Here is a 23,413-nt window from a genome sequence, read left to right on the forward strand (position 1 = left end):
ATTGTTTGCTCTCTTCCTTTCATTTTTTCCAAGATTTTCATAACTGTCAGTATTTGTTTTGTAGCTGTTCCCTTTTAAAAGGGGGATGGGGAGCTAAAAGGTAAAATTTACAAATATTTTCTGTTATAAATAGTTTTCTTGGCCTTAGAGTATTATTTCTTACAAATTCTAAGAAACCAGCAAATTGCCAGCAATGCTACTGTGTCCAGATCTCTGTATTCTTAGGAATTACTGTGGGGGTAAAGGAAGAGAAGTCTTGTCTGGTTATGGCCAGTGAATCATTAGGAAAAGGTTTATTAATGAAAACTTTTTCTCTGTCCTTTACTATAGTAATATCTTCATTTTTTTCTATAGAAGCATTTGTATTAAGCATTTAGGAAATTATCTTATATGTTTCTCCTCCAATTTGCCTTCCAATGTACAACAAGTCAGTCCTAAATTGTACAGTGTTAAATTCTTATTAATTGACCATAATTATTGAACTTCTATGAACGTGCAAATTTCTTAACTATTTAGCCTTTACAATAACCGTAATATCTACTCTGGTACTTTTTTATACTTTGCAGGTTCCAGGGAAATAAACATACAAATTGTGAGAAATTTAGCTTTTTTCACATAAGCAAATAAATGTTGTACTCTGATATTCTAAGTAAAAAATTTGTCTTTTAAGTCTCATGCAGATCCAGAAGTGTGAATTAGTTTTGATTCATACCTACCCAGTTGGTGAAGACAGTCTTGTGTCAGATCGTCCTAAAAAGGAGGTAAGATCCTAAGTAAGTTAACAAAGGAAAAGTTATGAACTGTAAATAATACACAGTGAGCATGAAGTTTGCATTAAATGTTTGCTGTATTTCTGAAACCATTTACAATGGAAAGCTTATTCCTGAGAAATCCCACCTTTCTTAATCCTGTTTCTTGTTATACTTTTGGTTTATATTATTCCATATATTCACATGATACCGTTTTGGCTTAATTGTACTTGAAATTGTGGAAGTAGAACTCTAATTGAAGAAGACAGATCAAAATAATATTTTTAAAACAAACTTATTTTTAGTCATAGGATTGGCTGCAAAGTTGTAAAATTCTACTGTGCTCAAGTGCCACCTTAAATTAGGGTGTCTACCAATCAAGTCTTTCCTCTGAATACTGTAAAGATCCTAAAAGATTCTTTAAGTAATGTGACAATGAAGATAACTTTGATCTTCTATTGATATTAAGCAAGGCATAAAACATATTTTTGCCAAAATTGTTTGCCACTGTCATCAAAGAAAAATATAAGCAAAAAAGATAGGTAAACCAATGAATTGGGTACCTTGTGGTGTCAAGAGAAGTTGTGGAAGCCTCAGTGGACCTGGGACACACTTAATGGGGGCCCATGGACTAGAGATATGCAGAATTGGCCGACATGCATGATTGGAAATCATTGGAGGGTATACACCCATTAATGATGTGTGTGATAATGTGTGAAGGACCTACAATTAATATTATAATGATAGTGAAAAAAAGGAAGACTGTAGATTAAAATTATACCGACTCTGCATCTTGAGTTTTTTTTTAAGTTTATTTTTAATTTTCAACTAAGAAAATCATCTCCTTCACTTTGCATTCAGATTCCATAGTTCTTTCTCTGATTGTGGATGGCATTTTCCATCTTGAATCCTTTGGAATTGTTTTTGGTCCTTGCATTTCAGCATCTTGTTTTTCAAGAGAATTATTTTGATACATCTCTGACCTAGAGTTCTTGATGTGAATAAAATATATTACTGTTTGTAACTGACAGAAATACAGTAAGTAATAATTATGGAAGCTAGTATTTATGTGTAAGCACTTTATCATCTCATTTGATCCTCAAAATAATCCTGTGAAGTAGGTGTTATAATTATTTCCTTTTTTACAGATGGAGAAACTGACACAGAGGTGAACTGATTTGTCCAGGGTCACAGTGCTAATTTTTGTAGTCTTCAGAATTGTTTCTCACAAGGATAATTAAACAAAGCTAATAATTTAAACCAGTATGGTATCTTATCTTTACATGTATTGAGTAAATGGTTTTTGTTCTTGGTTTCTCTAATTGGGTGGTACATTAATTTTGGGAGAAACTGGTTGTAGGTTTCAGCAGTGTAGTTCTTTATTCCATTGATACAGATTGTAGCACTCTGTACCTCAGTGGATAGTTTTAATAAGTTGTTGTGGACAACACATTTTTTTGTGCTTTTAAATGTCTTATTTATGATTTTTTGTTTTTACATCACAGTAATTTCCAGGTAAAACAACTTCCCTCTCCTTTCCCAGCATTAGTTCATCCCTTGTAACAAAGAACAATATTTAAGCAAAAATAACACGTACTCTGACCATATTTTACAGTGGCTGTGGCCCTCTGCACCTTTGGTCCCTGGCTTCTCTCCTGCTCTTCTGGAACAAAAAAGTCATTGTAGTTACTCATCATTCAACTTCTTGTCAGTGTTCTTTTCATTTACGTTATTGCTTAGTAACATTATATAGGTTATTCTAGTCTGCTCAACACTTTACCATGCATCAGTGCATATCTTCAGGTTTATCTGAATCCCTCATTTTTTATTTATTGCACAATATTTAAGCTCTTTGAGTATACACACACACACACACACACACACACATATGTATATATATTTACATATATATTTACATCCTTTGCATAGAGTACAGTGCCTGGCACAGAGATATTTTAAAAATTCTTGTTGATTTCTGTAACCCTGTTTTCATTTATGGAGCTAGCTATTTTGTTTCTATTTCTTTGTTATTACAAAAATATTGCTATAAACATTTTGGTATTTATACTCCTTTCTATATTTGATTTTTTAAATGTATGCTTAAGAGTGTGGACTCTAGATCAAATAAATCAATAAATATCAAATAAATCAGATAAATCAGTAAAGAGTTTCCACGGGTAGGGAACCTGTGGGCTTGAGGCCACATGTGGCCCTCTAGGTCCTGAAGTGTGGCCCTTTGACTTCAAACTTCACCAAACAAACTTTAAGGGGATTTGTTCAGTGAAGTTTGGATTCAGTCAAAGGGTCGCACTTCAGGGCCTAGAGGGCCACATGTGACCTTGAGACCGCAGGTTCCCTACTTCTGGAGTCTCTGGAATGATTCCAGATTGTTTTGCATAAAAGATTGCATTACTTCTGAAGTCCACCAACCAATATTTTAGTGTACCTGTATTTCCACAACCTTCTATTTCAGTTCATCCTTTTTGCCAGTTTGGTGGCTGTAAGGTTGAAATCCCAGAATTGTTTTAAGTTATTTTCTTTTTATTAGTGATTTGAAATATTTGTTTTAAACTATCAGACCATTCCCATTAGGAAGATGTGAACAATGAACCCCTCACTCTGTCCAAAAAAAAAAAAATCTTCTAAAAAGATTATTTTGTCATATCTGCTTTGTTTCCATTTATATTCTTTTTTCTGGAATTCCATTTGCACTTAAAACCAAGAAAACGTAGAAACAAAATAAGTGATAATGTTAATTAGATGGGTCTTAATTTTTTAAGTTCTGTAAAATAATATTAGAAAGTATTCTTTAAAAAAATAAAGTATTTAGTGACAGATTCTAATTCATTAATACTCTTTACTATTTATTATTTGTAGTTGTCTCCAGTTTTAACCAGTGAAGTACATAGTGTTCGAGCAGGACGGCATCTTGCTACTAAATTAAATATTTTAGTACAGCAACACTTTGATTTGGCTTCTACCACTATTACCAATATACCAATGAAGGTAAGATGAAAATTTTTCTCATCTTGGAGGGACTGTATTCCTATTTTTAAAAATTATTTTGAACTTTACTGTTTATTTTAATTGGATCTTTGCATTTTTTTTCTCTCCATATCATATTTTCTTTTTTTTGCTAGCCCACATTCACTGTATGTGACCAGGTCAGTAACTATTGATATCTGCCTTGAAGGATCACAGAACAAAATGCCATAATGTTATTACACCAATTAAGATTAGGCTATGTAAATTTTTTTCTGTTTATATTATTTTGTACAAAATCTAATGTGTTCATCTCATATTATTGCTGTGTCTGTGATTCTTTTCCTGATAGCTGTATTACTAGATTTTCCTGATTTTGTGCATTCTAGTGGAGCTTTTCTTTCCTCTGTAATTTTTTCAACCATTTAACATAAAAATCTTAATAACTAATAGATACTGATTACAGAATAATAGGCCATGAAACATTTTGTTAAGTGAGATGCTACGAATACTAAGACAAAATAAAATAAAATAATCTCTGCCCCTAGTACTACCCCAATGAAGTCCTGGAGGTGATTTTTCTTAAGACTCTTGAGGCTTTAATTTAATTATGTACTTAGTTTTTTTTCTATCACACTTTGAATAGTAGTGTGAATGAGAAAATGACAGGAGTCTTTTTAGCTCTTATTTTCTTTTAAGTAATACTGAGAAGGAAAAAGGAAGACTCTTTGCATTACATTGCCTAGACCCTCGATGGAAAATGTGTGCTTCCTCAATAGAATCTTTTGTACATAGCAGTTAGCAAATACAGTGGAACTGACTTGCTTTAATATCTTAAATATAATTTCAGTGTACATTATAACAAATTTTAGGTTTGCAGATAGTTTGCTTTTATCTTATTGATGGGATTTGTGTGCTGTTGATGTGACACTTTTTTCTACTTTGGACCTTTTAGAATACAGTGTGCTGGAATCTGTGTTCACTCTTTTATGAACACAAGTTCCTAAGATGATGATGATTCTGTATTTGCTAATTGATGTTTTATGGTGCTTGCTCATCTGTTGCAGCTATTTAAAGATGCTATCTTTAGCCAAAAGTTTTATTTTCAGTTTTGAGTAAATGGTCGGTTCACTTGTTTCAGTCGTGTCTGAAACTTCTTCACCCCATTTGGTAAAATGGTCAGTATTGTAGGATATTTGAGAATTTGAAAAACTTGACTGGAAATCAGAATTAGGTTAAAATTCTAAGGCTGCATCTTACTTGTTATGTGACTTAAGACACTATTTATATCAGCCTATGTGGCCTTTTATTAAAAAAGAGAGAGATAAATTTATACCTGGTCTGCCTAGTTCAGAGGGTTGTTATGAGTATAAAATTAGAAAATATTTTTAGAAGTATTTTGTAAATTGTAGAAATATAAGGTGTTATGATGATGGTAAACATAACTTATTTGTTTTGTATACAGCCTTTTAACATTAAACAGTGGCCAAGAAGCAATACTAGTTAGAATGATTGGAAGCAAAAGTAATTCTCTTAGCCAGTGGTGTCAAACTCAGATAGGAAAGGGAGTCATTAAATCCTATGGAAGGGTCCTTGCAGGTGCACATTGACATAGTAACATTAATGTTTTCTTTTTTAAAATTTATGTTAATTATTTCCCAATTACATTTTAATCTAGTTCTGCTACATTGGGAGTGTTGTAGGCCAGATATGGCCTTGATGCTTTTGCTTCAGTACTTCCAGAGACAGGAGCTTCTTTTAGTTCTGATATGACAACCATGAGACTATTTTTCCTAATAACCTTGAGAATTATTTTTCTTGATTAGATTCTGTACTGGAGGAAAAATTCTTGCATCTTTAAATAAGTCACTGAGCAAACTACTGCAGAGTTAGAACTTACTTCTTTCTAATGTATATGACCATTTATTACCTTAAAACAAAAACCAAAATTATTTATTATTTAATAATGTGAAGAAATTGATTTTTAAATGTCTCCAATTAAAGGAAGAACAACATGCAAACACATCTGCCAATTATGACGTGGAATTACTTCATCATAAAGAGGCCCATGTAGATTTCCTAAAAAGTGGTAAGTAAATCATTGTGAATTTTTTTTGATAGACTATAATAGTAAAAACATTAGAATTGTAACTTTTGTTAAAATCAGTTGTACATTTCTTCATCCTGGGAGCTACTCTATAAAATTATTCTTTCAGCTAACTCTTAAGGACCAGTAGTATGCAAAGTACTATTAGTTCCCAGCAATTTCCAGTTTTCTTAAAACCTTAAAGTGCACTGTATATTTTTTATAATAGGGTTTTAAAATTTCTGTGTGATTTGTCATTTGATTTCCAAGTCCATTAATAAAAGTCTTGTGTGGCCTAATTCTTTGAGTAACTTGGGCTATTTCACTTTGGATAACAATGCATAGTTTGGTTATAATTGGTAATAGATAACATTCATTTAGCACTTTAAAGTTTGCAAAGTTATTAAATTCATTATCTCATATGAACTTCACAATAGCTCTGTGAGACAAGTACTGTATCATTATTAGCCCCTTTCTTTATTTCTTTCCTTCCTTCTTCCATCTCTCTTTCTTCCTTTCACAATTTAAGTTACTTGTCCGTAGTTGTACAGTTAGGTCAATAATAGTGACAGTTTGAATATCTGAATGAATTCTCCCATATTCAGATATATAGAAGTGAGATGCATTTTTTAATTGAGCAGTTGCTCAAATTCCTTAATTTTAGAGGTGACCAAACTGTGATAGAAGTGAATTTGGAGTACAAAAAAAAAATCTGATTTAAATTTTGAGTAATTGCTGCTTTTTATCCACTCAAATTCCTAAAGGAAGTTACAGGTATTCTCTTGTCCATAGAAAACATTTGTCTTACATGGGCACTGAGAAGGCTGATATTTGGGGTTAGAGTAGGCATTCATGCTGCTTAGACTCCACTTTCTTTGTAAACCACCAGGAAGTGTTTTGAACCATAGTGGCTCTAGCTTCCCTGTAGCACATGCAGAGATTTGAATAGTTACTAGGAACCACTTCTACTCATAGCAGACTGCATTCCAAGGCTCTTGTCTGTTATGCTTCACCGAAAGGTAAGTACTGGTGCTCTGTAAATGCTAGCTATCATCATTACTGTTGCTATTATCATTATTTCTTAATACACAGTTTTTTTCAGCCATTGCCCAATTGATGGAAACATGATTTCTAATTCTGTGCTACCTCAAAGAGTGCTAGGAGTATTTTGATATGTATTGGACCTTCATTGCTGTCTTTGATTGTATTAGGAATTGGGACATGGAACCAACTCTTGTTTTCTTTATGTCAGTTCGTTCTATAATTTGGATATCAGATCTTTATCAGTAATATTTTTGCAAATATTTTCCCCCACTCTATAGTTACTCTTCTAATTTTATCTTCATTGATTTTGTCTATGCTAATATAATGTGAGATCTAGTAAAGCTATGGACCCTTCTCTTACATTCTCATATCCCTTTAGAATCTAGATCCTTTCGCACTTCAAAATGTTGTAATTTTTGTCTAGCTATGTAATCTCTAAAATAAATTTAGTTAGTATTGCCTTTTTATTGGAGCAACTCAAATATGACTGGTGTATAGCCACTTAATTTAGACTTTATATCTCTAAAGAGTATTTTGAAGTTTCATTATATAGCTTGTGGCTATTTTTGTGAGTTAACTCCTTTGTGTGTTGTGTATTTTGAAGGGAATTTCTCTTTAGAGCTTTTCTTTTTGGGTTTTATTAATACTGTATATAACTGTTGATTTTTATGGACTTATTTTCTAATCTATTTTGCTAGAGCAAATTTTAATCCACTTTGCTGATTACCTCAGTTTCTTCACTAATTATCTGGGATTTTCTAAGTGGAATATCATGTCATCTGCAAGTAGAGATATTTTTATCTCTTTTTTGGTCAATATTTATGCCTTTTAATCTTGTTCTCTTATTTCGTTACCATTTACTCTAACTGTTATTTCTACAACTCTGTCAAGTAGTGGAGAGAGAGGTGTCAGAAACGTCTTTGTTGTGTTTAGGGTTCACACCTGTTAGAAGAATGCATTCAGTAATATTTCAGGCAGTGGTAGAGAGGATGCTTTCCTGACATGGAATCCCCCATATCTTTTCTGGGAGGAAGAAGCAGAGTTAGGAAAAAAGTGTGATTGGCTGAGCAAGTCTCAGTTTGGTTGTTAATGATCACCTCAGTGAGACTGAGGTGAGAGTGGGTGAATGTGAAATCACAAAGGAGGGTTTGCAAGAATTTTCTTTTTCTGAACTTTGGTTTCTTAGAGCATTTGCTTTCTAGTTTTAGCTTCAAAGGAGACATTAATTTTGAAAGTGGAGCTAACTGAAGAATTCAGTCCATCAAATATGATGCTGATTTAGCTGACTGGCTGCAAATGATTTTTATAGACTGTGAGTTTGTCTGTGCCACTTTAAGATATTGTCAAGCTTCCTCATCTGCCTTCGCTGCTAGGCAGTTCTTTACCCCAAATGGCATTATTGTTCTCTGTTCTATTCAGTTTCCCTTAGTAGTGGGTGCAGGGTCATAACAACCTGGTTTGTAGTTCTCTCTGACATGGTAGAGAGGTATAGTGAAAAGAATACTACACTTGGAATTAGGAAAGACTTGGGTACCACTTATTAACACATATTTATTAAAAACCTGCTGTGTGTCAGGCAGTGTGCTAGGTGCTGGAGATTAGAAGACAAAAAGTAGTCTCTGCCCCCAAGGGAGTTAGTAACAGCTAATAATAATAGCTAACGTTTATAGGGTGCCTACTGTTTGCCAGGCACTGTGGTAAGTACTTTACAATTACTGTCTCATTGGATCCTCACAACAGTCCTGCAAGATGAGTGCTTTATTCCCATTTTACATTCGAGGAAACGGGCAAACCTTAAGTGATTTCCCCAGGGTCACATGGGTGGTAGTAGTGTCTGAGGCTGGATTTGAAGTCAGGTCCGCCTGAATCCGGGCCTGGTGCTCTCTCCACTGTGCCTTACTGACATTCTTTTGGAGGAGAATTACACATACGTATGGAAAAAAGTCCAAAGTAATTCAGAGAGGAGGGATGGAGGAAGAGGAAGAAAATAGAAACTAGTTGGGGTGGGGTCAGTCTAGGTTTTCTAGAGTCACATCAGTTGTTTTCCTCCAGTGGCATGTAAGCTTCTTGAGGACAAAGGCCTTTTTATTGTCTTTGTGTTTCCAGGGCCTAGAACAGTATATGACAGAATAGGTACTCAATTAATACTTATTGAATTGAGTACATACACGAACGCACGCATGCACGCGCTTGTATAAAAAGAGAGGTTATAGTTGTTGGGAGTTCTCAATGAGGAAATTCCTTCTGGCAGTGCAAATCTGCAAACTTTCTACAATTTATAATTTACTTAGTTGCCTGAGGACCCTGAGAGATTTAGTCATTTGTCTAGGGTCTGATAGTACTTGAACCCAGGTCATGCTGATTCTGAGGATTGGCTTGATACCAATTCCATTGTGGCACTGATGGTTTGTTTCCCAGATATGGAAGATAGCCTGGGCCAAGGCACAGAGGTGAGGGCAAAATATCACATAAGGATATTAGAAGTTGGAGTTTACCAGGGGAGGGAGGATCAAGAATCTTAGGCTGCTTTTGGGAAAATGTCTGGCTACTTGGATATCTTCTATCTTTAGTGTATTTATGAGTAAGACAATCCAGGTCAAGAGCTTAGTGAGGATCCTCTGCTAGTGCTCCAGAAATTGCCCAAATCTTCATTGTCCCCTGCATAGACTTGCAACAGCATCTGAAGCCTCTGTACTCCCTAATTCGTGGGGTTTTAGCCTGGAGTCTGATCTCCAAAGGGTCTGTGGATAGATTTAAAGGGGTCTGTGAACTTACTTTGATAGCTATATTTCAGAATATTTGGTTTCTTTTATAATCTGTGGATTTTATTATATGCATTTTGAGAAGAGGTCACTAGGCTTCTTGAGCTGCCCCTGCAGTGTTCCATGACCCAGCAGAAGTGAAAAGTTCCCTGCTCTCATCCAGCTTCCATCCATCAGTCTTTCTGTTTTCTTGCCTCTCAGCCAGAATAAACGGTATTTTGCTTAATGCTTCACAATCCAACTCTTATCTCTCTTTAGACTGATGCTCTCTCATCAGACAGAGCTACTTGCTCTTCCCTTTACCTCAATTCATCATCTGCCTCTGTGCTTTTGCCCCCGTGCCTGGCTTTGGGAGCCCCTCGCCTGTTTCAAGGCTCAGCTTCAGTGCTGCCTGCTTCTTACAAGAGGCCTTTCCTGATTCCCCAATTGTTAGCATTCCCCACCCCCTGAAAGGCCTTGGTATTTCTTTTTGTGTCTCTTTTGGTGGACTTTATGCCCTATGTACCGAAGACGTTGAACATAGTAGGCCCTTAGTAAATATTTGTTGAATTGAATTGAAATCTGGTATCTTACATAGAAAACTGAAATGGTATGCTGTCTTTTTTTTTTTTTTTGGATATATGAAAGGTGATCTCCACTTGGGTGGCAGTAGTAGAGAAGGCTCATTTAAAGAAACTGTAACACTTAAATGGTGCACACCAAGGACAAATAATGTTGGTAAGTACTTAAAATAATTAAGCAAAATAAGTTTTTAAAAATAATTTATGAAGTATTTAGGAAATTAAAAAAAAAAGATAGGTTTTCTCCCCACTAATTCTTTTAATTTTATCTTTAGTCATCATTGGTGAAAATCATGGGGGAAGTAACTTCTCCCTCCGGTTGTGGAAATGATATGTTATGCTTGTTCACATTAGTGTTTACTTGTGTTTCAGAATTGCATTATTGCACAGGAGCATATAGAATTTCACCGGTAGATGTGAACAGTAGACCTTCCTCTTGCCTTACTAACTTTCTTCTGAATGGTAACTTTTTCCTTTGTTTCCATTGGTACAATTACATGTGTAATTTTATAAGTGAGAATACTTTGAAATAGGTGTGCTATTTCACTACAGATAATTGCTAACAGATTCTAAAATCTGATCTAGGTCTGGAACATTGTTTCCCTCTCTATCTTTTAAATTTCTTTTGCACTAATTTCTTTGAACTTAAATATTAAAGAACTTAGTGAAGTGATTTTTCAGATTCAGAAAATGGCTTGTGTTTCTGATATTACTCAAGAGTAATGTTTGAATAATGAACATTATGACTAAAATATTTCCTGATTTTTAATTGCCCCTCAGATTTCAAATTAACATTTTGAAGGGGAAAATAACTGATAATTACTTCTTTGATTCAAAATAGTTTTTTCTAAACTGTAATATTGTTATGAACTTAGTCCTATGTAGCACAAAACCTTTTTTTTTGGTCCTGACCTATGATTTAATCAGGGTAGGGAATTCTTGACCTAGAAATTCATTTTACCAATGCATATTTGTAATTTTTAGTCTTATGAGTAGCCTGGAGACAGTGAGATGTTAAATCACTTGCCAGGAATCTCACAGTTGGTATGTATTAGAGGAAGAACCTGAACCTAAATCTTGATAACTCCAAGGCTATGCTTCTGTCCACTATGTTGCCCTGCCTCTCTTGAGGAATTTAATTTGTATCATTTTATCAAGTCACTTTTATGAGTAACTTTGAGTGAAGTAGCAAATTTGTAGTAAATTTGATTTCACTTTTGTGTTACACACTTGGAAGATAGAATGGCTACACAAAATTCAAATTTTAATAAAGGTATTAGAATTAAGTTTTGAATATTTCTAGGATGGCAGCTGCTCAGAGCTATATTCTACTGCAGAAATCTCCAAAAGAATTTCCTTTTAGAAATGATGGTGGTACTTTGAACAGGATGGAAACATAAACTTCATTCAGAAAAATCTTAACATCTGCAAGAACTCAAAACTTTTAAGTACTTATGGTAACAATGAAACATTATGAAACAAAAGTGGGACTTCCCTTTTTATTGCTGCTCTTCTAGAGACCAACTAGAAGTGCTCTCACTTTCCTTTTTGGTGTCCAAATGACTTATGACACCAAGTACAGTAAGATATTTTATTAGGCACCAAACTTTGATAGCTTCCTTTATATAAATCTGAAAAATTAGAGTTAAAACAGTAGGCTGGGATACAAACCTGGAGGGAAAGACTTGCTAGATAAAATCTGTGGTTGGGTGAATGAAGTGAATCATCCAGAAATATGTTTAAAGAGGAAAAAATTATCACTTTGAATTAATTTGCTGATCTTGCTCTTGACAGGTCGTTCTGTTCTACTGGAACAACCACGAAAATCAGGTTCCAAAGTCATTAGTCATATGCTTAGTAGTCATGGAGGAGAGATATTTTTGCACGTCTTGAGCAGTTCTCGGTCCATTCTAGAAGATCCTCCTTCAATTAGTGAAGGGTGTGGTGGGAGAGTTACAGATTACCGGATTACAGTAAGGCTCTTATGTCTATGAGTACTGCTTCAGTGTTTTGAATTTACCAGACTGTTAAAGGGACTTTTCTGAGTAAGGTGGTTTGGTTTTGTCCGTTTGATTCTGCTTTTGCTTAGTTAGTTTTGTGAACTGAATAATTTTGCACCAAGATTGATTTAGATATTTAATGATAACTATGTATTCTTTGTATGATTACTTTAACAGGAGACAAAAAACTCTGTCAACAGTATTAGCCTAGCATTTTATATTGCTTAATTTTCTGTCCTTTAAAGGAATTGAACTTCTCAGAAGTTTTAGCTTTCAACACTTGTAAATGCAGTTCTACTTTTTTCCGTATTTTAAAGATTTCCTTAATCCAAACATAACTTTATTTTGGCTCAGATCTCTTTTTGTGTGTTTGAGTGTATATGTGTGTGTGTATTTATGTGTACATGTGCATATAAACAATGTATGTGTGCATATACACTCATATTTTTCAAGGTATTTATCTAGATTTATTAGAAGTGTTTCTGGACACACACTATACAAAAGAAACAAAAGATAGTGTCTTGTGGTTTTTCATTGCATGATATAGAACATAAATTTTAAGAAAGGTTATTACATTTAATCCATACTGTGTAAATTAGAAAATATAGTTTCTAATTTTATCTTGTTTGGTTATCATTAGGATTTTGGTGAATTTATGAGGGAAAACAGATTAACTCCTTTTCTAGACCCCAGATATAAAATCGATGGAAGTGTTGAGGTCCCTTTGGAACGAGCAAAAGATCAGTTAGAAAAACATACTCGTTATTGGCCTATGATTATTTCACAAACCACCATCTTCAACATGCAAGCAGTAAGTAATTTTAAATTGTTACGCAGTTTCAGTTTTCTTTTTTGGCTACACAGTTTTGCCAAGCATAATAAATATTTAGCTTATTATGTGACAATTATATAACTTATTCTGAACAATAAGGGATGCCAGCTATGGAATATATACAGTAGAAAAAAAGCCTGTTGTAGTAGGAAAAATACCAGCATGGGAGTCAGGAAGTTTGGATTCTGGTCCTGGCTCATCATGCATTGACTTATGACTTTAGGCACAGCGTCTCTGGGCCTCAGTTTCCTTGTATACAAAAAGGATTATATTAGACCAACAGTTCTATAATCCACCCTTCCAAGGAGTCCCTCAGATCACAACTATTTTCATAGTTTCATAATGCTTTTATAATTCATAAACCATAAACTATTTCATAATGACATTCTAATGTCTAATATGATCAGTATTGATAGATAAAAACCTGCATAAATAAAAGCTCCTTGGAGCATCCTCAAAAACTTGTAAGAGTGTAAAGGATTTCTGAGACCAAAAAGTTTGAGAACCACTAGATTAGAAAATCTCTAACTTTCTATTTCTATGAAATAAGTAATTCTACAGTTATTTATGTAGAATTATAGAATTTTAGAGTTAGAAAAGACCTTAGTCTGTAGTCTTCCCCCTCATGTTACAACTAAGGAAACTGATTCCCAGAGAGGTTGTGATTTACCCAAGAGTGTATAGATAATTGATTGCAAATCTGAGAGTGTAACTCAAGTCTTCTGACCCTTCAGGCCATTGTTTGTATTCAGGAATCTCATTTAAAAGAAGTTTTATTCTAGGGAGCACAGCTGTGCCCTCCCCACTTTGAATAGAAAACATAACTTTATAATTGTTTGTAATTTTGATTGAAGTTTGGGTTTTGACTCTTGAAATATTTAAAATCATATGAAATATTTCACGTTGACTTTAGGTGCTTTGGTTGTTCAAAGTCATTTGAGTTGTTTTTTTTTTTAATTAATAGGTAGTTCCGTTAGCCAGCGTTATTGTCAAAGAATCCTTAACAGATGAAGATGTGTTAAACTGTCAGAAAACAATATACAACTTAGTTGATATGGAGAGAAAAAATGATCCTCTGCCTATTTCCACAGTTGGTACAAGAGGAAAAGGCCCCAAAAGGTAGTTGATTTTTTTTAATCCTTTTAAAATAATTATAAATTTAAGAGGTTAACATTTAGACTACAGTAATTTTTTCTGGTTGTCAAATAATATAATTGGTTCCACAATAAGTGTCACATAGGAGAAAATGAATAAAATGTTTATCATTTCCTTTTTTTACTCAGTGTTGGTTAGTTTTATGGCATTTTAGCTCTGCTGTGTTCTATCTTATATGAAAAAAATTGTTTTGTTTTTCTTTACTACAGAGATGAACAGTATCGTATTATGTGGAATGAGTTGGAAACCCTTGTCAGAGCTCATATTAACAACTCTGAGAAACATCAGCGTGTCTTAGAGTGTCTGATGGCATGTCGGAGCAAACCCCCAGAAGAAGAAGAGCGGAAGAAACGAGGGAGGAAGAGAGAAGATAAAGAAGACAAGTCAGAGAAGGCGGCAAAAGACTATGAGCAAGAAAAGTCCTGGCAGGATTCAGAAAGGTGACTTTTAAAAGTTAATAAACGAACCATGTGACACGTTCTACTCACGACACATTTAAATATTCAGATATTTATTTATTAGTAGTTTATTTTATCTACGTTTTATTATTGTGTAATATAGCATTCTCTTACATGCTGTCTTTAAATGTCATAATTAGATTTAGAGCTCAAAGGAGGCATCTAGTCCAAGCCCCTTATTTTACAAATGAGTAACAAGAGGTGCAGAGAATTTCAGTAATTTTCACAAAGTTAAACCAGCAGGAAGGAGGAGGTGCAGTGCTGGGATTCAGTTGATTGATTGAAAGCTTTATCCTGTAACTCCCAAACTCCCTATACTTTCCCCCATACCATGGTAACGTTCAACATCATACATGTCCTTTCCCCTAATTACAGAGAACTGTATTACTTTACCAGTTAAATTTATTGTCACTTTAAATTAAGGGAAAAGTAGGGATAACTGTTTAGAATTTACATTTTTCAGAAGTTGAAGCTATGCAAGATTGCTATCATTTTTGCTACAATTTGCATTGTCCACTTAACAGTATACTCAGTTCTTGCACTGTTTAGTGAAATAAAGATTAAATTTTGATAAACTGAGCAAAAAAATAATCCGTAATTATAAATATATTAACTGCTCAACTGGCTATTTGTTTGCATGTACATCATTTTCCCACCCCACCAGAGATGAGACTGAGTCATGTGGAAGTAATAACAGTGTAGTTAAGGGCTTTTAATTTAGGGTGTTTTGGTTTTTTTTTTTTAATTTGAAGGGCTCCTTTTTTCCTACTCAAGAGAACTGAAATCAGTAGCATGTAAAAATAGGTCCACTTTGTCAACAAAGAAAATTTCTTCTCATATCCTTTGTATCCTAGAAATTCTCCTGTATGTGTCCCAGAAATACTTTTCCCTCCTAACTCTGCCTCAGGAGAAGAGTCTTGGTTGCTAACTTTTGAAACTTAAAGACATCTGTCATAGAGGGAAAAGTCTGAATGATAGTTTTGCCTTTTTTTCCTAAATTGGTAGAAGTAATTTTTTTATCAGCAATTTTAAAGTTTTCCCTAAGATTGAGTTAATTTCTCTCTGTAAATTTACCTTAAGTTTTTCAAGCCTTTTATAGCTAAATTCATTCTGATTTAGTGACATTTTGTTTTTATTTTTTTTCAATTATGAACTTCAAAACAAAAATAAAACCTTTCAATATACAAAGGACAAAAAAGACACATATGATATATCTCATACTGTATATGATCATATATGAATTATTACATAGTTTGATTTTTAAAAAGGGTCTTACATTTCACAAAGTAGCAATAAAGCTGCCCTATTGTTTTCCCTTCTGAACTCATTTTGTTTGCTTCTGTTATTTTTAAATTGTTTACTCTTCCCTTTTTCTACATCACCCTTACTACTCAGTAACCTTCTTTCTAAGAATCTCTAAGTCCTCTCTTATCACAAATAACTGTAGTCAAACCAAACAAATCAGCACTTTGGCCAGTTACCTCTCTGCCAAGCGGTAGGAAGCACACTTTCTCATCTGTCACTGTGGTGATCCCAGTTCTGAAGTCTTCCACAATTTTTTTCCCTTTGTTTTGTCCTTCTCTGTGTAAATCCTTAAATAGCATTTTGAAAGTTTCATAACATTTAATCCTAATTATTTAATTAAAAATTGATGTAATTGAAGGTTTTTGCTTCATATCACTTCATGCATTTTCTAGGTATATGTGTATGGTTAGAGGTATAAAAATTTTGGGGAGGGTGGTGTCTTTTTGTTTTAAACTTATTCTATGTAGAGAAGTATTGATTTCCAAAGACTGACTGATTTAAGAATCAGGTTAAAAAATATACCTTAAAATTCAATGTTTGAATTTCCTAAAGATTAAAAGGAATTTTAGAACGTGGAAAAGAAGAATTAGCTGAAGCAGAGGTTATTAAAGATTCTCCTGATTCTCCAGAACCTCCAAACAAGAAACCTCTTGTTGAAATGGATGAAACGCCACCCGTGGAAAAGTCCAAAGGTGAGAGGAGCTGGGATGCCCTGTTTCGAGAGGCTCTTAGAATCCAGTTATCTCAGACAGCATCATCTAAATGGATCTTTGTCGTCTGAGGCAACAAAAAGCCCCCTTGCTATACCTTTGAATTTCAAGTCTCTATTTATTGCATGGAAAAATGTTGGAATGAGATAGTACAGTGATAGTACCATTAATTTCTTTTGTGAATAAAGTATTGTAATGAAGTCCATTTTAAAGTAAAAACAAAACCAAATCTTTATAAATTATGCAAGGTAGAACTGTATGCATTTTCAGCCATATATGACAAGAATACCTTTTACCCATTCTCTTTTTTGTGAAAGGTCAGCAAGACTGGCTACAGAATCAAGACATTTTTCTTTTGGTTTTATTTGTTCCCATTTCTCTCATTCTGTATTTTTGTCCTCTTCAACTGTCAGTCCTTAAGTTTACTTCAGTCAACTCCCCCGTACTTGTTGACCACCTCATAACTCCTATTTAAAAAACAAAACAATATTTATATTATTTTAGTGTGAATGAGTTTTAAGCAATTTATCCTTTACTCATTGCATGTAAAAATCTTTACTTGTATTTTAAACCTTTTAATTCTAATTATGGAATTAGCTGTCTGTCCCTGTTAAAGGAATTATAGGCATCAGCAAGCAGGTGAGAAGGTAAGTTTTTGAGAACTGTCTCTACCTTGAAGGTAACTGGTGTTTTGTTTTTCTGTTTGTTTTGTTCTTGGTGGGGCTTGTTATAAAGGAAAGAGGCAGGAAAATAAATTAAGGATTTGTCCAGTCCCTGTAGTGCCATGATTCTCTGTAATCAAAAGAGCTGCCATTTCCATAGCACTTTGAGATCTGCAGTGAATTTTCACTTGTATCACCTCACTGGAGCCTTATCATAGGTCTATTAGTGTTCCTTTCCCCCCCTCCTTTTTTCTTTTTACGAAGATGATGATAGAGGTACTGTGGGGCTGTTGCAATTGGCATATAACTAATAACTTTCAGAGGGGAATTCAGCCTACAGTCTTCTCAAAAGCTCTCCCTGTCTGTCCATTTTCCTGCTGATCTAGAATGCTTCGTACCAGAGCTTAGCCTTGGATTTAGGAGCAGAAACAAGGAGGTCAACTGACCACACTGTCATTGCCAGGGGTCTTGTTTTTTTCTTTTTTTAATTTTGGGAGTTAGGAGGAGCCAGTGTTTCATCTTGGCTTCTGGAATCTTGAGTCTGTCCTGCCTTAAAAGAGGTGACCATGTACCCTCAACACCTCTGATGCTTATTATGTGTGCACTCTTGAGCTCAGCACCTAAACTTCCTGGCCACAGTTTTCTCATCTGTGTAATGAGGCTTGTACGTGAGAGTCCCCAGAAGTCCCTTTCAGCTCTAATCTATGGTCCAGTGATCCTTTCTTCATCTTCCTTTCTTGTCTCTTTCTTGGTCTCCCTTCTTACCTTCTACAATATAAAATTTTCAGATTCATATCTTGTTTTCTTTCACAATTAACAGTAAAATACAGTTTAAAACAGATGTAAATGTAGTATAGACCTTGTGTGATAAACTGAAAAACATCCCTGTTCCTCCTGTTATCAGTCAGTCAGCAAACATTTAGTCCTAGGAATTAAAGGAGATGAGAAACAGTTCCTTCCTCTATTATCTTTATCTTTCTTAGTGAAGTTTCCGACAAAGCATGGCATTAATATAGTTTCTTAGTTAATTGTGCTGTTTTCTGGCATATGGATTTGTAAATAAATCTATAGTATAAATTGTAACATCTCAGGTCAGGTATTGAGAAGAAAATGAAATGATATTTTGAATTGACTAAGGTCAGAGTGTATTTGACATCATTTAGGGGCTCTTTTATAGATTATTTGACAGTTTCAACGTACTTATCCTTTACTAGTTTTGTGCCACTATTTTTTAAGTGCCCAGAGTAAGTTGAGGAAGAGGAGGACTCTAAATAGCTTACTTATTCAAGGGTAAATAAACTGTACCTTGGAAATAAAGAAAAAGGAAGCTTCCTGTATGTCAAAACACATTCTGGTGTGTAGGGGAGAAAATTATTCATGGTACACTAGATACCTACTTTGCTGTCAGTGTAACAACTTTCCTTTCTCCTTAGGCTCTTAGCAAAATACTCTGAGAATATTCTATTCTAATATACAAAAACTGTAGATTGAGCTTAACTTCTTGTAGTAATAATAACTCACCTTTATATCGACTTTTAGGATAACAGAATAGTTTTTGCAGATGAAGAAATTGTGTTTGAAAGAGGTCACGTGAAGCTAGGTAGCTACAAAATTCAAACAAGTTTGATTCCAAATGCACTGGTCATACTGGATACTAAATGGCTGTATTTTTTCTCTTTATGTGTTATTTCAGTTTTCTCTTGAATCTGTATAGTTGATATAGTTGCATTTTTCATTTGCTTTATTTTTCTCTTCATTCAAATCATGAAGAAAAGATATTTTTCAGTGGAGACAAAGATACACTTGTATATTATCAAGCTTCAATCCTACATAGAGAGTATTGATTTAAGAAATTGCTTGGAAATAGTGTAAATATTTTTTCTAACCATTTTTATTACATTTGATATCTTAAAAGAGATAAATTATTTTGAATAAGGGGAAGATAACTTGGTGGGTAGGAAATAGCTTATATGTTTCTTTTCCTTTTTTTTCTTTTCAGATAAACCATTTTATTTAATTAGTTGTCATAAAATATTCTTTATTAAAAGACTAAAATAGAAGGTTAACTTAATCTTTTCTTGGAATTCTATGAAATAAGTTAACATTGCTACAAACTTGACAAGTCTAAAATTGAGTTGATTTATTGAAATAATTTCCAGACTTTTTTCCTTTTCTCTTTTTTAAAACTTAAATTAGGGCCAATGTCCTTGCTGTCTTTATGGAGTAATAGGATTAATACTGCCAACTCCAGGAAACACCAGGAATTTGTTGGTCGTTTGAATTCTGTCAACAATAGAGCTGAATTATATCAACATCTTAAAGAGGAAAATGGGTTTGTATTATTGATTATGGTGCCTTGCAGAATGAGCACTGTCACAAAATTTCTCTTCCCTTCAGAAATCCAACTCATTTTAAATGCCAGAGTGGTCTATATTTTTATGCTTGAGGCAGTAGGGAGCCACTGAAATTTCTTAACAGGACTGTGAAAGGGTCAGACCTGTTCTTGAGGAATGTCACTGTCAGTTTGTATTGGATTAGAAAGTGGGGAGGCTTGATGTAAGGAAATCAATTAGGAACCCATGTCAATAGTTGTCCTGACAGGAGGTGAAGAGAAGTTGAAGTAGGGTTGTGGTTTTGCTAGTAGAGAGAAGAGCACAGATGTGAAAAATGTGGTGGCAAAATTGACAAAACTTGGCAGCTGATTAGTGAGAGTAGAGTCCAAGATTACTCTTAGGTTAGGGAGAGGGCCTGTGTCAGAAACAATGAAGGTAGGGGAAGGGTGATGGCCCTGTTTGGATTATTCTGAATTTAAGATGCCATTGAGACATTAGAAGTAGAAATGTCTTAGCAGGTAGTTGGAGATGTAAGACTGGTGCTCAGGAGAGAGAGGAGAGCTGGATGAGTAGATTTGTAAGTAACTTACAGAGAAATGGTAGTTGAATCCATGGGAGTTGATGAGATCAACAGAGATGATTTTGAAAGCAGGGGAGAGAAACCAGTTTGAAGCCATTAGCTATACCCACATATGTGTGGTAAGACATGAAGATACTGCGGAGGAAACTAAGGAGGACAGGTGGGATAAGAACCAGGAGAGAGCAGTGACAGGAATCCCAGGGAGGATAAATTCTCAGTAGTGTGAAATACTGCTGAGAGGTCAGTAATGATTAATATATTTAATCTTTTGTTAATATGTTAAGATTATTAAAGTTAGCAAATGTAGAAGTTCTTACATTTGAGGATAGCTTTTAGAAATGCTCTGAAGAACTTGTGAAATTATAGGTTGGTAATATGTTATAGAACATAAAGAAATGAAGTGCAGTGCTGTTCTTTTTACTACAGTAGCTCTTACTGGGAGAGTGAGGTTTAAATTCAAATAAGATTCAGACTTTTTTGTTTCTCAGCTATTTTTTTTGAGGATACGTTTCTTATCAAGCCTTCTGTAATATGGGTCCCACTGGCGTTTCCAGTCCCATTTCTCCTCTTCATGCACTCTATTCTAATCAGACTAGCTGTTCCCCTGTGCAGTACATTCCATATTGCTCAGGTGCCACCTCCAACTCCTGGCCTTTCCTGATTCTCCCCCTCATTCCCACCTCACTCATTAGTGGCCTCTTTGTTTATGAAATTTCTTTGTATTTATGTACATGTTATGTTCTTCTAGTAGAATATTTGTTCCTTGATGTCAGGATGTTGTATCCTTAGTGCCTTCCACTAGCAGACATAGTAAATTTATTGTTTTTTTTAAAAAATTGCAGTTGAAAGTTTGCTGATAAGAGAGAAGGGGAAAAATCCTTGAATTAAGTAGTAGGATTTTGCTTTGGTCATTTGAATATATTGAAATTTTACTTTAGTCATTTCAGTTTGGGAACTCTTTTGAAAGATTAAGATCTTTAGAAGAGTAGTGGAGTAAGACCATCTGTTAGATGTTTCCTTCTTCCAATATCTTTGTTTCTCTTCTCTTTCTCAGGATGGAGACAACAGAAAATGGAAAAGCAAGCCGGCAGTGAGCAGTGACTTGAAGAACTAAACTTTAGTATATGGCATAAACTTTTATGCTAGATTTGATACTAGTACTTTTTCAGTAAGATTGTATAGCTACATTGCCTGGACTGGTTTTTACAATTTTATAAATTTCATCTAATTTGATCTTTTTTGTATAAAATGTAGAATCATACAGGATAAGTGAAGGATTCACAGATGGGATTTGTCTTACAAATCATAAATGTATTTTAAAGTAAAGAGCATTCCTTCTGGAAATGTTAAAGATGGTCTTGTATTTCTTTGCCAAATAAAATTGTTAAAATATCTTTAAAATAAAATATTGGAGAATTTTTAAAATTTAAAAATATTGCTATACTTATTTAGCCAAAGCTGGTTTTAGAATTTTTTTAGAAATGTTTTGAAATATTCTAAAATTGTAAGAATTAATAGATAACCATGACTTAAATCTGGCTTGTTAAGCATTGAGCCACAGACTACTATGCAAACACTAATTACTATGCAAGGTATTGTGCTGTCATCAATTATGTTGTATTTCTTTTGCCAACATGACAATCTTTTGTCTTATGTTTGATGTTTTCAGGGAATCTATTTTAAAACAAAGCTTTTCTCTTTTGCTCTGATTTTAAAAATTGTTCTAGAAAACAGTGCTTAGTAATGTTGGCTAATTTTTTGAAATCAGTGCTGAGAATAGTAGTATATCTCCTGTCATAGATTAGAAGATGTCTTTTTCTACGGCTGTGATATAAGCTGGAATCTGAATGGATCTCAGGGCTTTCAGAAATACAGGCCTTCCCCACTGTTCTAGGTTTATTGGGCTTCTTGTTTTCTTAAAGATTATTCATCCGGAAGGTGAATGTTGACAAATAATAATTTTAGGGCTGCCAGTGAAAAGAGGCAGTTTCCCTAAGTCCAGATCACAAATCCAGTTTTAAGATTTTCATGTCTTTGAAGAAAAAGGAAAACAGTTTTCATTTGAACTTCACCCATACTATGAAACCTGTCTGTTCTCTGCCTTTTCAACACAAAAGCAGTCTATGCATAGAGCCATGGGCTTTGGTGTTTCCATGAAAATATGGTCAATGTAGATAACTTTCTAAATTCAAAAACAGCCAGGTTTCATTTTGTGTTGTCATGCCAGAGTAGCTTCTGAGTATGTACTTCTGCTTTATTCTATGACTGCACTAACTAGAAATTCATGTGTAAAATTCTTAATTGAGACTATGTTTTCTTAATTGTGATGAAATATAAATGTTCTTTAATCTCAGTATTATCACATAAGAGTTGAATTGATATATGTATGTGTACATCAGAAATACAATGAGGGTGTGTGAAAATGTATTAAAAATCTCTAAAACATAGCCAACATTCCAATAGCCTGTTCTAAAAGAAGGGAAATGTTTTGGAAAACTCACTAATTGAATAAGTAAATTTATGGATTTTTAAAAACTTGACATCTGCCTTCAGGAATTATGCTAAATACCAAAGGTATTTTAAAAATAAGCTTATATATGGCTTGAACCCTTAAAGATAGCACTACATTTGTTCTTCTGATTGTTGCTGTTACCTCCCAGTTCAGCGGTACATATCACCTTCATTGTCCCTCAAATATGCTTTATGAGGCACCACTGAATTATGTTAGTACTATTTCCAGCACATTTGAAGTTAAAGTAATAAGTATAATTAGAGAACAAAAGCTTTTTACAAAAAATTCATAGATTCTGTTAAATCTAACAGTTTGCCTGAAGTGAGGCAGCATAAGTGGTGTAGGGGATAAAGTCCTGGAGTTGGAAATCAGAAAGATTTGAATGTAAGCGTGACCTTGGACACTTATTAGCTGTATGACCTTGGGCAAGTCACTTAACCTTGTCTGTCTCGGTTTATTCATTTGTCAAATGAGGATGATAGTAGTATCTATCTCAGGGTTGTGAGAATTGAATGAGATAATATTTGTACAGCGTTTGGTACAGGTCCTAGCACATAGACATTTAATCATTGCTCATTACAGTATTTGTTGCTTCATGTTTATAAAAGCTATAAAAATGGTGCAGAAAATCCCATGGGTGTGAGTAACTGACAATATTAGCATCAGAGAGAAGACTACTCTTT

At 34.2% G+C, this 23,413-nt stretch overlaps 1 protein-coding gene across 1 annotated transcript in view; it reads left to right on the forward strand.

Annotated features, from left to right (window-relative positions):
• INTS13 (integrator complex subunit 13) overlaps positions 1 to 22,571 on the forward strand; it is a 30,421-nt gene extending 7,850 nt beyond the window's left edge. The window contains exons 6-17 of the mRNA XM_072653440.1: positions 671 to 761; positions 3,627 to 3,755; positions 5,736 to 5,820; positions 10,251 to 10,340; positions 10,556 to 10,645; positions 11,978 to 12,156; positions 12,824 to 12,994; positions 13,980 to 14,134; positions 14,380 to 14,610; positions 16,486 to 16,625; positions 19,502 to 19,637; positions 21,273 to 22,571. Of these exons, the coding sequence (XP_072509541.1) occupies positions 671 to 761; positions 3,627 to 3,755; positions 5,736 to 5,820; positions 10,251 to 10,340; positions 10,556 to 10,645; positions 11,978 to 12,156; positions 12,824 to 12,994; positions 13,980 to 14,134; positions 14,380 to 14,610; positions 16,486 to 16,625; positions 19,502 to 19,637; positions 21,273 to 21,312 (1,537 nt within the window). The 3' untranslated portion in view covers positions 21,313 to 22,571. The remainder of the gene's footprint in view (positions 1 to 670; positions 762 to 3,626; positions 3,756 to 5,735; positions 5,821 to 10,250; positions 10,341 to 10,555; positions 10,646 to 11,977; positions 12,157 to 12,823; positions 12,995 to 13,979; positions 14,135 to 14,379; positions 14,611 to 16,485; positions 16,626 to 19,501; positions 19,638 to 21,272) is intronic.
• Positions 22,572 to 23,413: the final 842 nt, after the last annotated feature.

Source organism: Notamacropus eugenii, chromosome 3 (assembly GCF_028372415.1).
Source record: "Notamacropus eugenii isolate mMacEug1 chromosome 3, mMacEug1.pri_v2, whole genome shotgun sequence".
Classification (NCBI taxonomy): Eukaryota; Metazoa; Chordata; class Mammalia; order Diprotodontia; family Macropodidae; genus Notamacropus; species Notamacropus eugenii.